Consider the following 17,786-nt stretch of genomic DNA (forward strand, 5'->3'; position numbering starts at 1 on the left):
AAATGTATTAAAAAATCAGATCAGTAATAACTGAAAACCATGAGCCATTAAAATACACATTGATGTCTCAAAAGGATTTATTTTCAGCAATTACCCACGTCACCTCTCTGCATGTGTGTGGTGCTGGTGTTTGAAGTGACAGACACACCTAAAGGTCAGCAGAGCCGGCCTTTGTTCTGCTGTCACTCACTTCCAACAGCCGGTTATTATTCAAGGCGCCGAGGGTTTAATATCACTTACTGTTCTCTTATGGATGTGGGATGTGCAGCTAATGTACAAAAGTCAGTATACAATTATAATTTTTTTTTCAGATTTTTTAAAAATGCTTTGAATTAAAGCTGCACTGAGCTGCCACACACAGTCTGTTTAATCATCACTGGATTATTATAAGAAATAATATTTGCAGCTATCATTTATGTGACGTGTGACAAACACACACATACAAAACACACACACACAAACACACACAAACACACGCACACACATACAAAACACACACAAACACACACACACTTTGACATAATTGATGCAGTTCACGTTGCCAATTACTGGACAACCCAGTCAACCTGTCTTACACGCTCCACTTCACTCTCTCTCACTCACACACACACACACTCACACTCACACGCACACACACACACACGCACACACACACACACACACAAACACAAACACAAACACACATACGGTGTGATACTGTAATCCTATGATATTCTACTTGCCATTTCTGCTGACTTGTGTGTGTCTGAGGTGAGAAAACCACATGTGACAAGAAATCCAGACTAATTAAAGATGTGAAGCGTGTTCATGAAGAAGCCATTAACCATATGGAGGTTTGTGTGTGTGTGTGTGTGTGTATTTTATTTTATTATTATATTTTATTTTTATTCATTTTATTATTTTATCTTATTTTATTTTAATTCAATTTTATAAACCAGTTCCCATCAAACACCCTCCTTTGAAGTTGTGACGGGGCGGTTCACGTTTGTCATCACCTCAGAATCCTGTAGAACAACATCTCTAATGCACTGATGAACTGTATTAAAATGTTCCTGTCAAACAAATTTAGTTTTGATCCGTTAAGACGAAGAACAACTTGTTTCAGTCGAGAACAAGTTTTCTGTCAGAGGCGTCTTTGTTTTATTGAATTATGAATCATGTATCATGTCGAATCCTCTCCTCTCTGTATCTACAAATACAAGCAGAGACATAAGAACAAACATGACAATCTTTTTGCTTCTGGTTCATTCTCTGAGTTTTTTTACCTTTAAAAACAAAATAAGAAATAAATCCAGATCCTCTCATTAGAAGCCACTTCTCGTCTGAACTACAGAGAGGGCAGAGCTGAGCTGAGCTGGGAGGCGTCACTGCAGTGATGCTCTCTATTTATAGGACATCATCGGGGGGTGCTGTGTTGTGGTTTGCAGGGACGCCCTCTGTCACACACACACACACACACACACACACACACACACACACACAGACAGCAGATGGAGACGCTGCAGTATTGATGGAGAAGCTTTGCATATGTGTGTGTGTTCATTCACATATGGTTTCTCTCTGTGACTGTGGTGAACAGTTGCTGCAGCTCAGGTGGCTGCAAGTGAGAAGAGGGGGCAGGAAGTTTAACCCTCGTTTAACCAGGTGGGACGACAAATGAACATGTTCAGATTAAGAGCAGTTCGAAGCAGGTGAAGCAGGTGGAGCTTTAATCACTCTTAGTTACTGTCATCCAGGACATGTTGCTACAGAGGTAAACTAATGCAGGTACATGGTGGTGTTGTGACGATAACCCTGATATTTAAAAAATGGTCGGACTCGGACACTATGTGGAAAGAGATTGTGAATTTGAACGAATCTTCCACGTCGTGTTTATTTGGGTTAATACCACATGATATGAAAGTGTCGCAGCACAGGAGGCTGTGGTTTCGCCTCGTTGAGGTTACTGGCTGTAGAATCATTTTTACGCTCCTGGAAATCCTCCTCTGTGTCTAATTTTAATAAGTGGACAGATTTAAAGCGTAAAACGGCCTCATATGAACGTGTGACGTATAGACTGCGTGAAGTTAGACAGTTAGAGAAACTGATCTCATTGTGCGATTGACAGTTTATGTATATTTCACCTTTTGATAATATCTACTTTAATATATGTGGAGCTGATGGACTGAACACCTGTGGTATACAGAGGGGGATGGATCACCGTATCCTGCCAGATATAATCGCTGATCAATATGTCTCGGGTCTTCTGATTGTATCAAGGAAGATTCAGGGCTATTTTCTGTTTTCTGTGTATTTATTTATTTATTTTATAATTTGTGATTGTGGCTGTGGTCTCTTGACTTATATTCAGCATAATTATGACTGATGTTGCAGAGTCTTGTGAGGTTGTTTGTTTTTGTCTCTTAGTTTCCTGCTTGGATAAGAAAACAGAGGAAATGACAGTGTATAACCGATCTGTCCCGTAGATGAATAAGTCTGAGTAAGAAAACGTTTTTAAAGCAAAAACACTGAATAAAGACTCAGTCGCACGTGAACAGTGTGCAGTTGAAATGTTACTTTCTGCAGCATCTTTCTCTTTAATGGTAACTTCCAGTTCTCATTCAAAGGGACTGATTTGTCCTCGTCTGTCTGTCCAGAGAAACAGTGAGACAACAAAGTACATTACATTTTTATTCCGTTAGTTAAACGTTTTTGCTCATTGTAATTCACTGTGACACTTTGATGGCTATGAGTCATAATATGCAGCCTAAATATTAAAGTATTGTCATGTTCAGTCAGTGTGTTTCCTGCAGTAGATGCAGTTTAAGAGCAGCAGGAGGACCGGTACACTAGCAGAGTGATGAGCTGCCGGGGGGCGGGGCCAGCAGAAAACACCTGTTCTAGACACTTTTAAAAGACGCCCAGTGAAACAATCCAACGTCTGTTTAAATGAAGCTTCATGTAGAAGATTTTCATCTCTTCATCCTCCCGTCAAATCCGCACTTTCCTTTGGTGCTACATTTTTCTCAACCGCTGAACTGCCGTATTCCTACGCACAAGCGCACCTGCAGAGCACACTGTGTTACGCCGCTTTCTGATCCGCTCAGCTGACCTGTGTGCACCGTAACACAGTTCGCTTCGTAGGGGCGCAGTGTGCTTGGTTTGAGAGGGATTCTGGGATACTTGCCTTTCCTGGACAACTGATTTAAGGATTTAATCACATGATACAGACCTTCTATCATCGTTCTTTACTAACACATAATCATTTCCATCTTATATTTCTTAGATACTAAAATATATAACGTAGTTAGTTTCTTAGTTTCGGGGAAAACCATGAATCATCGTATCCGTCTTTTTGCTCTGCACACATCTGCACACATGATAATATGATAATAAGATAATACAGAGCAGCAGAGAACATGCAGAGATATTAAATAATACATCATGTTTATGACTTTCACATTGCTTTGCATTAGGATTACAACATATTATTATTTCCAAACACATGCAGAGGTATATTATCTTTTCTTTTTTTTTTATTGCAGATGGAGACTGTAAGAAAGAGCGGGAATAGAAATGAGTTTAGTTGAGAACTGTGTTACATTATTTTACATTATTTCTCTTCTGCCGTGACAAATGTCAAACATAATCGTATCATGGTTATTAAACCCGTGGAAACAGAGAAGTGCTTTGTTGAAACAGTGTCATCGTACTTTTATTGTTTACATGTCACAGCTTTTATGTTCAGACATGATATTCAGACGTAAACAAAGAGCTTTCAAAATAAGAGCGTGAAGATTTAAAGGGTCCCTGCTTCCTGAACTTTCTTTGTCTTTGATCTGTCTCTCGCTCAGTCCAGCCACCTTCCTTCCTCGTCCTCCTCCCTCTCCTCCTTCTCCTCCTCTCTTTTCTCTCCACCTCTGACCCTCTTATCATTCACCGTTCCGTTTCCTTTCCTTCCTTCCTCTTCCTCTTTCTGTCGTTTTCATTAATGTGTTGCCAATGGGGGGTGCCTTGGCGACAGGCTGCAAAAGCTGTCGCCACGGCAACGCATTGTGGTCCGTGGTTGTCGAGGCGTTTTGTTGGGAGGCTGGTGGCTGGGGGGTCGGTGTGGGAGGGTGGGGGGTGTAAATAGATGCTGCATCTCTTTTGCTCCTCGGTGTGGTGCAGGTCAGACGATCAAATATTAAATACTCCAGAGGTGGAGCTTCTTCTTCTTCTTTGTCTCTCTCTCCATCTTCAAACTGTTTTCACTTTCACCACCTTCACCTTGTTCATACACTCCATCTTTAACATCATTAACTTATCTTTGTCAATAACAATAATAATAATATTACTCTGCCAAGTCATTTTGTGGAAATGTAAAATGCAAAAATATAAAAAAATAATAATTTTGTCCCAGAAAAAATGAAGAATAATGACGTTTATGTGTAATTATGACAATAAGAAAATCTAACAAAAGGATTATTATTGTAAACATACTGTCATGTTGAAGAGCTGTGTAGCTTTTATACCGAGCCGACAAACCCACATCAAAACTAACAGGAATAAGAAACATGTTTCAGTCTGCTGGGAGAAGATAGTGACTCTCTCCGACCTCACTCAGTCCGCCTTACAAACCCTCGTGTTTGTGTTGATGCAGCAGTTTGTGGTGGTTGGAATAAATCTTCTAAAGACAAAAATTCTCATGTTTCCTCTTCCAGAAAAACTGTCAGTGGAGCAGTCCACGGTTCGATGAAGTAATTAATGAAAAATGAATGTACAACAGCTGCAGCATTAATTTATAATATGAAAATACCAAACGTCTGTGGCGTCCGTCTTCTCCGTTTCACACACTTAAAGGCTGAAAAACAAGAAATTAAAGGACGACATCTTGAGCTCTGTGAGTTTACAGTTAATGAGTTCATCAAACAACATCATCTCTGAGTTACTCGATAATGAAAATAATCTTTAAAGTAATGGTTAATTGCACCTGTACTCTATAGAAACCTGCAGCAGTCACAGAGAGATTGGCTGGTTTGTACATTAAATTAGACGATTAGCTCTTTAATAAACGTTCAGGGACAATAGGGCCCCGGGTGGGGGGTGGGGGGGTCTCTAGGGGTTGACGTCTGCTACACACACAAAAACACACACACACGTCAGTCTGTTCAGCTTCAAGCAACCACAACAAACACACACTTCTTCTGTACACACTTACATATAGCACACACACACACACACACACACACACACATTTCCTGATTGTGGAAACAAAAATATGCACACAGTCAAACAAACATTAACTACACACACACAAACACACACACACACACACACATGAATAATTCAGATCAATACGAAGCGTTCAGGTTGTACTTGAAGGGCTGTTCATTTGCGCAAGGTCACCTACTGACACACTGTCTTAATAAGCTGAGTGTCTGAGACACACACACACACACACACACACACACACACACACACACATACATTGGCAGACAGACACACAAGCTTTTCTCTAATGGAAGTGACTGGAAGTAAAAAGAGCTTCTGGTAACAAAGAACAACAAATCCTCCTTTCCCTCCTCTTCTCCTTCTCTCGTCTCCTCTCCTCTCTTGTTTCCTCCCCTCCTCTCCTTCTCTCATCTCCTCGTCACCTCTCCTTGTTTCCTTTTTTCTCCTCTTCTCGTTTCCTCATTTCCTCTCCTCCTTCCATCCGTCCTTGTAGCCCTCCTTGCTTCTTGATGCTTTGTTTGCTTATTTCAGTGTGTGTGTGTCTGTGTGTGTGTGTGTGTGTGTGTGTGTGTGTGTGTGAAGAGCCAAAGTAAACAGAGGAGGAGGAGGCTGCCTTTGTCCTTTTTTTTTTGAGAGCAGCCTGTTGTTGTCTTGATTACTTATTGGACGAGACAGAGAGACAGACAGAGAGAGAGACAGACAGAGACAGACAGAGAGAGAGACAGACAGAGAGAGAGAGAGAGAGAGAGAGAGAGTGCGAGGAGGGAAAGTGTAGCGTCTTTTCAGACGTGTAGTAGCCTATCATATCCATCCTGTATCGGCGTGGCGGCGCTTTGTTGCCGTGCTAATGCTATGCTAATAGATGGTAATTGTCCATTCACACATGCAAACGGCTGTGAGCTGAATCTCTGTTGTGTGACATCACGTCAGCGTTCACTGAAAATACTTTAAGAAACATTTAGAAACACGCCGGGCTCTGAACGCCCCCCTATTTACCTATTTAAAATGAGCCTAAACACAAATGAATCAGAAAACAGAGTGTGTGTGTGTGTGTGTGTGTCTGCTGCTGGGACACATCAGGTTAGCTTCAGGTGATTTGGCAGGAAGCAGGAGCTAAGTCAGAGAGCAGCGTTCAGGATCATTTGTACATCATGGCGAAGAATTTTCATTAAGCCTGCAGCAGATTGATTAACGCCAATTTTTGACTGGAAAATCCATCTGAAGAGAAGGTGACGAAGAGGTGTGTTCATTCAGCTGTGGGGGAAAAAAATAAGAAAAGAAAAAGAGCTGGATACATAAACCATACGTACCATGCACCTTTTCCCGCTCATAAGTTAGTATTGATAAACGCAGAATGTGTTGACCATGTGAACACGCGGTTTTCTGAAGAGATCCACGTTACAGTGAAAATAAAAAATAAGCTGAGACGAAGAAGAAGAAAGAAGAAAAAAGAAGAAAGACAGAAATAATTGTGTTTGTGCTCAATCATTTAATATCTTTATTGTGAGTGAATCTGTAACTGTTTCATCCTGTTTGAATGAAGGACATGTCCCTAACAACATTTACATGTCCTGTTTGGAGTGAATCATATTAGATCACTGTGTCTTTCCAGAGGTCAGATTTAAACATGCTAGCATCTGATTGGCTGAGAGGCTCGGGTCGAAAATAAAAATTGTCGCCATCTTTTTACTTTTCTTTTTTTGTATTAATTCATTAACGGTCGAAGGCAACTTGTACCAGTGAGATTAATCCATTGCAGTGGCTCAACAGGGACAGAGAGTCTGAGGATTGCGCTGTTAAATGTCAGTAAGGGCGGGAACAGCTAATCCTCCGTAGACCAGCCCGTCTCACTTGGATTCGGCCTTCACGGTCTACGACGGGCCGCACCTTCTGATGTTAAGATTTGAAGAAAATAAGTCATTCATTCGATTATTTTCTAGTATGAAAATCAATCGTCACACTCTGAAAGTTCAAACTCCACATCAATGTTCATCAGTGTGACACTGATAGTTTAGATGTCATGCAGACTTGACGTGTTACACAACCCAGAAAATGTCAAGACTCTGCCGATGGATTATCAAACCATTCAGCTGACATGAAAGGAAACTACACGGTGGTTCTGAGTATCTACGACAGAGCGGCTTTGTGTGGAGGGTAGTTCAGGTAAAGTGGAGTGCGCTTGATTTGATTTGTAGAGTAAAGACTAATAAAGCCACTGGTATGGTTCTTTATGATCAGCAGCAATGGATTTATTTCATTTAAAGTCCTGGATCCAGGTTTTATCATCAACATCACAGCAGACAAAGAGGCTTCATGTTGGAAGCGCTGATGCTAAATTGGCTGTTTATTTCCTAATCCGGCGCTCGCGGCGTGTCATCGTGTCACAAAATGTGTGGAAACGGCGCGAGTGTGTCGTAATGAGCCGAGCAGGCGGGGGGTTATGGGAAAACGCCGGTGTTGCTTTCGCCTTATTTGCTCTGCGCCGTTGTTCTGTGAGCTGCTTCCCTCTGCCTGCAGACAGCCGGAGAGAGCTGCTTAACGCTGCATTTACATCCCAGGAATTCAGTCAACGCTGTTATCAAGTGTGACTAAATAGAAATATGATGTTAGCCTCAGCTCACAATGTTACAAGCATCCATTTGTATTTTTACATAAACAGTATTCGTTTGCTTTTACTGGCTAAACGGCAGGATTTGAGCAGAAAATGTCTCTTTATTCATTTATTTTCCTTATTAAAGTCATAAGGCAACTTTAAAAAAGAAATCCAGGGAGATAAATAACAAGATTGATTGGTTTCCTGTCCTCATTAATGAGCTGAATTAAAGATTTGCTAAAGCTAACTGTCTCTGAGCTCCGCCGCTCTGATTTGTTGTGTGTTGTTAGCAGGAGGCGTAGTGCTGTTTAATTATCTCCTTCGGTCCCCAGTGTCAGTCTTCTCTTTCCCTTTGCCTCCATACATCCTTATCTGACACACACACACACACACACACACAGGTTATGCAACCCAATGTGTGCTGTGTTGTGTAGACTTTTCCTCGAGTGTGTGTGTGTGTGTGTGTGTGTGTGTGTGTGTGTGGTGGTGATGATTAGATGTGAGTGTCCTGTTCTTTCAGGCTGAGACTGGCCCATTGCCTGCGAGTGTGTGTGTGTCTCTGTTGCAGCATGCACTTCAAATAAATCAATTTTCTCTCCACAAACCCACACTCTCTTTCTGCACACACACACACACTAAGACACACTTTCCCTCGGTATTCGAGCAATCTGATCTAATTTCTGCCCTCAGAGGAAAATGTTTGCTGTAGTATTTCAGTGACTGAAAGATTCTTTCCAGACTCCACTATTAAAAAAAAACTAACTTTGACTTAAAATTAGACTTTGCAGTGTGTTGTTTATTTTTTTTGTGCCACAAACAGACAAAGCCAAGTAAGTCAGTACTTTAGTGCAGAGCTTTAGAGCTTTTGAAATACAACAGCACCAGTAGCTCTGGCTGCTATTTCGGCTTCTTATATGAAGTCTGCATCCTAAACTTCAGCGTGTCCGTGTCCAGGAAACGTGACTTTGTTGTGAGCAGCCACTTGAGATGCATGGCGGTGTCACTGCGAGGCAAAAGGCCACAGCTGTGTCCCAAACTAACTGTCCGCTGCACCTGTCAGGAGCCGAGAAACCAGAGAAATGTCACAGGAAAACGTCACGGCAGGAGGTTTTCATGTGGAGGGATCGTCCTACAAACATCTGCCTAGAAATACTAAGAAGGAAAGTTGCATCTTATTTGATTTGTACACAAACAGCATCCGGCAACCTTCGCTAACGGCGCTACAGGCTGCAGAACAGAGGCGGATGGATACAGTTAAACAAATAGAGGAAATAGTTCCAGCATGTAACACCCCCTATAGTCACGTTGTTATTTTTGCCTTTCAGATTATTTACAGATTAAACAATCAAGATATAATGTGTTCATTAGTGAGCTTTGGAGATCGATCTTTAGGCTAAGCTAGGTTAGCATCCTGGCTTCAGCTCGATACTTAAAACAGGACTCCACAGATTTAGCGTAGCACTCAGGAGTGGTGTCGAGCTTCTCATAAAGAGACTGTCCTCCTGTAAAAAAATGAGCCCTTAGGTGTTTTGTTGCTAGACGACATCTTGTGGTCGCGGTAATGATGACAGGAGCGAAGGGAAAAGTGTCGGTGACGTAGTTTAAAGAGAGACAAAATCCACGTCAGGAGGAGGTGGTGGTGGATGGATGGGTCAACAAAACGCAGGAATAGGAGGGCGGTGTTCGATTCCCATGTGAAAGCAGCTGTTTATATCGTAACCATAGCAACAAAGACTGTCTAATGTTGAGGAAGAACTTATTTTAACCCAAATCACCAACTTTGCTCTAAACCTGACCGTTATTAACCACGCTGCCGCTGTAGGGGGCGCTATTTCAGGAGACACTCCTATAGGTCGTATCAGAGCGTTGTTCAGGTTGGAGGTGTTTTTAAATGATTTTTCTTTTATTCTTTTTCTTTCATCTCATGTTTTTATGTATTTCTTAAATGTTTTTACTGTACAGTTGCTCTATAAATAAAGATTTACTTGTACTGGGAAAGTCCACCAGTAATAATAATAATAAATAAAAGATTATATCTAGTAGATAGGACCTTTCTATAGAAAGTGTGTCAGACTGCTTCACAAGACAATAAAGACAGAAAATGAGCCCATTAAAAAACAGTGAAAGGTCCCTGAGCTTGTAAACAGAAAAGTACCAGAGTGAGTGGGACTCATACACTTATAATCCGTTCCTGCGCAGTAGTCCTCTCCTCTCCTCCGTGTCAGGATTTAACGCCTGGTTGGTTCAGGTGAGTCTGTTCACTGAGATCAGATCTGACCTCTTGTGCTGCTTCCTCCCATTCTCACAGAGCAATCTCATCTACTGTCAGTTCACCTGTGTGACGGGCCGTAACCCGACCAGGCTGTTAAAACCATTTCCATTTTGAAACCACATCAGCACACTGTAAAAAAAGAAAAGAAAAGAAAAAAGCAGTGACATCTCAGTCCAGCAGTTTTGGATATCCACCGACCGACACTGTTTTCATTCCTCTGTGTCTATTTTCAGCTGTTTGAATTAACTTCATGACATTTTTCTAAGAATATTTCACGCTGTGCTGCCTTTAATCTGAGTTTCAACATTGTTTAATGTATTTAGTCTTCGCTCTCTGTTCCCACTTTCTCGACCTTGCAGAGGTCGTATCCAGAGTTTCAACATTAGTTTGTTCAGTTTCTTCATGTCGTTCCCTGTCCCTCTCTGGCTTACGCGTCCCGTCCTCCTCCTCCAGACCTTTCTAACCTTCCTCGGGGGGGTTTCATCAGGTCTCTCAGTGTGTTTAATCCCGACCTGCTCTGTAGCCTGATTGTCACGGCTGGTGGAGCTGCAGATCAGATTGGACTGGAAGGAGGGAGAGTTCACACTGCTGTACCTCCTCATCCATGACGGAGGAATGACAACATCTCTCTCTCTCCCTGTTTTCCCACTCTGCCTTCACTGTTGTTATATGCCCCTCGTTCTTTTTCTCACTGTCAGTGACCATCTCTCCCTCTTTTCCTCTCTCTGTCCTGATCGGTTTCCGTCCATCCACCAGTTCAGTCAGGCAAAGGAGGGCTTGGCATGCATTCCTGTCTTTGAAAATCCATCTGCCTCTCTCTCTCTTTTACTGTCTCCTTCTGTCTTTTCATCCCTGTCCCCACTCTTTTATAAAAACCCATCCATCTCCCCTTGTATTTCACCATCTCTCCTGTATACACTAAACAGAACAACCAGTGCAGTTATTGTAAAATATGGTGAAATATTACCTAAGAAAGAACTTAGCAGCAGAGGACACAGCCAGGAGCTGTTAAATATGTTATCAGATGACATGGAAGTCAACCTGCTATCTTATCTGCAGTGTAACTGTAGCCCTGCGGGCTCAGAAACATGAGAACCAGGCCCTGATCACAGTTTGTGTGTGTGTGTGTGTGTTTGTGTGTGTGTGTGTGTGTGTGTGTGTGTGTGTGTGTGTGTGTGTGTGGTTTTTCATCATAAATAATGAACATTTCCAAGCATGGTTTTGTAAAAGTGAGAATCATCAGTTTTGTGCCAGAAAAATAATGGAAAAAATAACATATAGCTTCCTAGAAATATAACTAAGCCACAGGAGCAGGAGCAATTAAGCGGAGGATTGAGAGAGAATCTGACCCCCCTGATTAAAACCCGGAACCCCCCCCCCAAAAAAAACAAAAACAAAAAAAAAACAAAAAAAAAAAAAAAAAAAATAAAAAAAAGAGGTCTAAACAACAGATTGGGAGGCGTTGAAACATTGATATATCCTAGTTACCTGTAATTGTAAATATTACAATATATTTCCGACATTCATGGCTGGAGGAATCTTGTAATACGATTTCAAACACCCCTGAAGTGGACCGTACCATTTCTTAACGTTGCGTCTGTCTGCCTGCGTCACTCCGTCAGTGGCTCCGTCCTCACGTCTGTGCGTCACACAAGCGGGCGTAAGTAAATGTAAGTAGCACGAGCTAACTATCCAGCTGGTTCAATACACTTCACTTTCTTATCATCGGAGTTTCTGAATCAGATTGTGTCAAGTATCTACAGCTGAACGCTAATGTTAGCTAGTTTCTAACTTTAGCCTTAAGTTACAGTTTTAGCTAACTATTATTAGCTAGCTCAAAGCGCGCCCTTTCATTTCCGGTGGGGAAATACAGAGAAGCTGCATCACACTGCCATCTCTGCCCACACAGGCCCGCCCCAATTAGTGACGTAAGAGCACCTCTTTGGAGGTACTCTTACATCACCCTCTCAAAGTAACTATCTATTACTATTTTTATCCCACGAGGGCTTTTGTGTTGAACAGGCACAAAATCAAACAATCATTTGGCAGATCAAGCAACTTTTTTTTCTTGCTGGTTCAGGAATCACTCACACAAAAAGAAGCTAGGTGTCATATTATGAGCTCAAGAGTTTAACATGAATTGATCTCCCATCTTTTTCCATCCTTTTCCACCCGCTCCTCTCTGCAACTGAACGCCGCTCAGCTGAAAGCCTGATCCAATAGTTCCGACATCTGTTCGACCTCCAGCCAGAATCATTGTTTCCATTATCAGGCCGGCTCATTGATCAGTGAGTTTAGAGCCATTAACGGACTGTTTGCCCCCTGATAGACTGATCTTAATGTGGGTTAGGACACCGAGACAGGGAGGGAGGGACAAGAGGGAGGGAAGGACAGCGGGAGATGAAAAATTAAAAGGTCGGGAAAACAGCCCAAAGAGTGATGAAGGGATGAGAGGGAGGGGAGGAAGCAAGGGAGGGCAGAGAGGATGAAAGGATAGAAAGAGGAGAGGGAGGGAGAGAGGAAGGGAGGGATGGGGGGTGAAAATAGTGACAGAGACAGAGTTGTGGAAAGAATCGGACAAATAAGCAAATGCCCTTGATGCTGATGCTGCAACTGCAACTCCACCTGGACCTGAGAGGATTATTTAAAACGTCCTCAGAGATTCAAGGTTTCAGTGTTTTAACCATTTCACTTTATATTTTGGCAAAAGACCATATAAGTATTATTCATTTATGTTTTTCCTGTGCTCCTTTCTCACCTTTCTCCTCCATCCATCCCTCCATTTCTTTCTTTTGTTGCCGGCGGTTCGTTGCAGAGAGACTAGCTTGTTTCCATGGAAACGGACTGAGCCAGATGAGCTTAGTTACTTGCGCTGCAGCGTCTGTCCTAACTCACACACTGTTTGCGTGTGTGTGTGTGTGAGAGAGAGAGTGTGTGTGTGATTGGTCGTAGCTCTAAAGAGAAGGAAGGATCATGATTTATGAGAGCCTAATGCACTGGGCAGACACTTGGATGAACAGAGGCTGGTGTGTGTGTGTGTGTGTGTGTGTGTGTGTGTGTGTGGATTCATTATTAGCGATGCAACCCAGCTCTTCTATCGTGTCATTAGCTGTTTTGTTTTTCTGTTTTTGTCCCTACTTTGCTGTTTTTCTTTCTTCTCATATTTCCCGTTACATCTCCGTCTCTTTTTCTCCGTCTCTCTTCATACCACCACTGCCCAGCTGTAATTCCACGCTCTTATCCGTCTCTCTGCGGTAATTAAAATCACCATGGGAATGATCTGCATCACCATAGCAATGACATCTGGGTCTCAGCGCGGGAGGGAGAGGAGCTGTGTCGTACGATATCCTGACTGTCTGTCAGCCGTGAAGCTGGAAATTCAGGATGGAAATAGTTCAGAATATTCATGTGCTTAATGGTGATTATCATCACGACATCACTGATTGAAAGCATATTTTTACAAAAATGTAAACAGCTTGTCCTCATACAGGAAGCTTGACATTTTGGGAAATAGGCTAATTGGCTTTCCTCCTGAGAGCTAGATGAAAAGATCAATAGACATAAGACGCTCTGACAGTTTTGCCAAGAGACAATTAGTTTAGCTCATAGAGTCGTTGGAGGTGCCAGACGATCTGAGGGTGATGGCCAGAAAGGTGTTTTAATCAAGCACATAAAGGCATGTTGGTAAACGGATGAGAGCTTGAAGAGGATTGTTAGTGTTGCCTTCAATGTCCTGAAAACTTTCAAAATGGCCTCAAATGCACCGGAAAAAGGTTTAAAAAGTGCAACACACTGCTGAGCAGCAGGTTAGGGAGGTAGTGACAGGTGTGAAAAGACACTCAGGTGTGTTTTTGTGGAACAGCTATAATGGTGAAAGCTCTTGATCGTGTCCTCGTCATTTTACCAGAGGTGGACAGTAACAAACTACATTTATTTGAGGACTGTACTTCAGTATATTTTTCAGTATCTGTTCTTTACTTGAGTATTTTTTTTTTTTTTAGAAACTTTTGACTTTTGACTCCACTACATTTCTATGAAGTGCTCTTACTTTGAAACAGCTTTTAGTCAGAGGGATGAATTTTATTTTATTTTGAAAAATGTCATGTTTGCGCTTGTCAGTGTCCTAACGATGGCGACGTTAGATAAAGATGAGGCAGAGGATTCTTCACAGAGACCATGCTCTGATCTGACGTCTGTGTTTGATTAATTTAGTTTGAAATGTTTGCCGCATTCACCACGACCAGACTTCATCACTGGCTAAAAACAATAAGAAATACTAATGATGTCTGTCCTGTTGTTGATTCAGTTGGTTTTATGTCCATGTCAACAGCCTTTGTATCCCACAGTCGTTTTATTCTACAGGTTCAACAGTCAGTCAGTCAGTCAGTCAGCAGGTTGTTTCAGACTCATTAGTTTCTGTAAATGTGGAACAATACAACGATGAGTTCACATAAAAAAAATGTTTACTTTTGAATACTTCAGTATTTTTAAAACCCAGTACTCCAATACTTTAACTCCAGTCAAAGTATTGTATTGTAGTATTTGACCTGGAGCATCTAAACTCTGACTTTATCCACCTCTGGATTTTAGGAAGAAATAACTTCAGCTCTGTGTTATTTTTTTAAATGTTAAATAAAAATCAAGGACACGTGCAAATATCTGCACAAATGGGAATTTATTGATCTGGAAAATGGACATGCCCCCCCCCACTGTTTTATTTCTGACTGAACACATTCGTCTCTTTGAAACACAAGCTGTCGATGATGGTGTCACGCCTCACTAACGAGACTCTGTGTGTGTGTGTGTGTGTGTGTCTGTTGCAGAACTCCCAGAAGAAAAGAGGAGCACGACCCAACAACAAACCTGACAAGAAGCTCGGTCCGCAGGTAACACACACACACAGCAAATCACATACTGAGATACATATTGCTTTTACATCTTAAAGACTAAAACACACACACACACTCACACACAATGCCACAGAGCGATAGAGGGCTACATAACGATATCATGAATAACAAATAGCTGAGTGTGTTGAGTTGAAACACCTGCAGGACAAGATGGAGGGAAGCAGAGGAGCAGAGAAACACAATAGAGATAAATAGAAAAGGCTGGAGAGAGAGAGAGAGAGAGAGAGAGAAAACAACTGACATCAATATTACAGTCAATACCAAGGTTTCTCTGTGTTATTGATTGGTAATTTACATTGTCTGTCAATTACTTTTAAAGTGTTTTTTCTTGCTGCCTAAAGGTTATTTAGATTCTTAACAACTGCCTTTAAAAGGCTGTAAACCAGTTTCTCTATAGTCACATGCACACACACACACACACACACACACACGGATACAGTCAAACTGGAACATCACATTTTCAGTGCAGTCTTTTTATGGCGTCGCCTGAGGCGGCTCTCGCCTCTCCTGATATCTACCTGCATGTGCTGCAGGTGAACTGCTCGTGTTGTTCCCTCCTGTGTTTCAGCGTGGAGCGGGTCACTGCAGACTGCACAGTGTTCCAATGAGGAACTCTATCTGACGTGATAAAGCATTTCCTACAGCATTTTCCACCCAATAAAATCCCCCCACAGCTACAGCACTATAATTCAGTCCAATTAAAGACAAATGTAAGAAGAGTTATTATCGTTTAATTTGTTCGAGGCAGGATGAAGATTTTTAATCCTCCACGCCGGCGGCAGTCAGAGCAGCCGTATTGTTTTCAGGTCGTCCGTAAGTCCATCTCCTTCTCATGCACATGATATCTCAGTTACACCTTGACGGATCGTCTTCAAATTTGGCACAAACATTCACTACGACTCAAGGACAAACTGATTCGATTTGGGGGGTCAAAGGTCATGGTCACAGTGACCTCACAAAACATGACTTTGCCCTTGTGAACGCAACGTCTCAAGAACTCCTCCAGGGAATCCCCTCAAATTTGGCACAAACGTTCACTTGGACTCAAGGACAAACTGATTAGACTTCGGTGGTCAAAGGTCAAAGGTCATAGTGACCTGAGAAAACACTTCACACAGCAATTATGACAAAATTTCACACCAAACTTGTCTGAGAGGCGGAGGGATACAACCACGAGGAGGTGATTCGAGTTTTAATCTCGCAGACTGCATCTTCCTGCAGTAGATCTGCAGTAACCTGAAAGAAAATACAGTGAGGAGGATCAGATCCAATAAAATCTAATTAATGAATAAATGACAAAAAAAAGTCATTTATATGATGTAAACAGGAAAATGAAAACATTATTGACTTATCAGTTAAAACCAGAGCGTCCCTACTGCTTCTGTCGGGTGACTCTCATTAAAGTACACAGAGTTAAATCAGCCTTTTTTTTTGTAGATTCTCCCTAAATCAGCTGTTTTATTCTTTTGTTTTCTGTTTCAAGCACAGACTGAGTTCAGAATCAACATATTAAGTTTGTCCGGAGCCGTGACCACAACCGTCATGTCAGAAATGTCACATGTCGGATCATTCGGATGTGTTTCTGCCTCACAGCTCATGACTGTGTGTCTCTCTCTCTCTGTTGTCTATGACCTATTTCCTCTGGGGATCACACTCTATCAGTCCAAACAAGCCGCACGCAGTTTGGAGCAGATAGAGCAGCACTTCCTGTGTTCCCTCTCATCTTCACCACATCTCTCCCTCTTTTTTCTGGCCTCCATCTTGTCCTGCAGGTGTTTGTGCTCAGTGTGATTCTTGCATGCCGAGTATTCGTTTATGTTTGGTCCTCAACGTCACACTTTATATCTCGACCTCCTCTTTATTGTGCTTCTTCTTCTTTTCCAAAGAAGTGAGCAACTTTTTCCTCGACTTCACTTTTCCAAACTCTCCCTCCCTTCCTGTTTTTTCCAAGTCACAAAAAAAGTTCAAACAATACTGAAATAAAACTTTACAACTCTACAACAATGTCCATAGAGATGAGGATTAAAAACCTGCAGGACTAACTTCTCCACAGAGGCTGTCTGAAGGCAGCTCTCTCACCACCGTCTCTTGCCTCGTCTTCCTCTCCAGGCCACATACCATAAATGGCTGTAAATTTGTTGGCGCTGGCCGCGCTTAATGTGGTTGGAAACGCTCCACAGGCCGTAAAACAAATACAGAGCTGCTTCTGAGGAATGGGAGCACTGGGTCACCTCAGGTCAGCAGTAGTTGCAGCTGAGTTTGGGTGTGTGTTTTTAGGGGAAAGAGACACGGACGTGAAGACAATCTGTCTGTTTTTATTGAAGAGAAAGTTCTGGATTATTACGCTTGTAACCTTTTACAACTCCTTGTGTAATCCTTTGAGGTTTAAAGCTTCATAAACTGTTTCTTGTTTCTCCAGACATGTTTTAAACCCCGTAAAAAGCCTCAGATGTGATTCATATTTTGTTTCACTTGGTTTTCACACATAAAAAGTGAAAACAAAAAATCAAAAACTGGGCCTGAAGCTCGTCTCCTCTCACTTCCTGATGGAGAAATCTGGATCAGGCCTGAAGCCCCGCCCACCACCTGCAGCCCCAGGTGGACAGGTGAAAGAGCAGAGAGCATCAAGATGGTGAGAGGAGGAAACATCAGAGAGACTCAGCCACATGTTTGAGCCTCAGTCAGACCCAGACTCAGAGGAGGAGTCTGTTGAGACCAGAACCAGAGACTAGCAGACGGGTCAGAACCGTTAGCTAGTTAGCATCTTTTATTTGTTCATGTTGTTTGTTAGCTTGTAACTGGCAGTGTCTGACACAGT

At 42.1% G+C, this 17,786-nt stretch overlaps 1 protein-coding gene across 3 annotated transcripts in view; it reads left to right on the forward strand.

The window, feature by feature from the left end:
* The window catches only part of soga1 (suppressor of glucose, autophagy associated 1), a 103,646-nt gene that overhangs the window by 51,280 nt on the left and 34,580 nt on the right, over nt 1-17,786 (forward strand). For all 3 annotated transcript variants that reach the window (XM_056383824.1, XM_056383825.1, XM_056383826.1), the window contains exon 5: nt 14,882-14,944. In XM_056383824.1, the coding sequence (XP_056239799.1) occupies nt 14,882-14,944 (63 nt within the window). The remainder of the gene's footprint in view (nt 1-14,881; nt 14,945-17,786) is intronic.

Source organism: Seriola aureovittata, chromosome 9 (assembly GCF_021018895.1).
Source record: "Seriola aureovittata isolate HTS-2021-v1 ecotype China chromosome 9, ASM2101889v1, whole genome shotgun sequence".
In the NCBI taxonomy this organism is placed as follows: Eukaryota; Metazoa; Chordata; class Actinopteri; order Carangiformes; family Carangidae; genus Seriola; species Seriola aureovittata.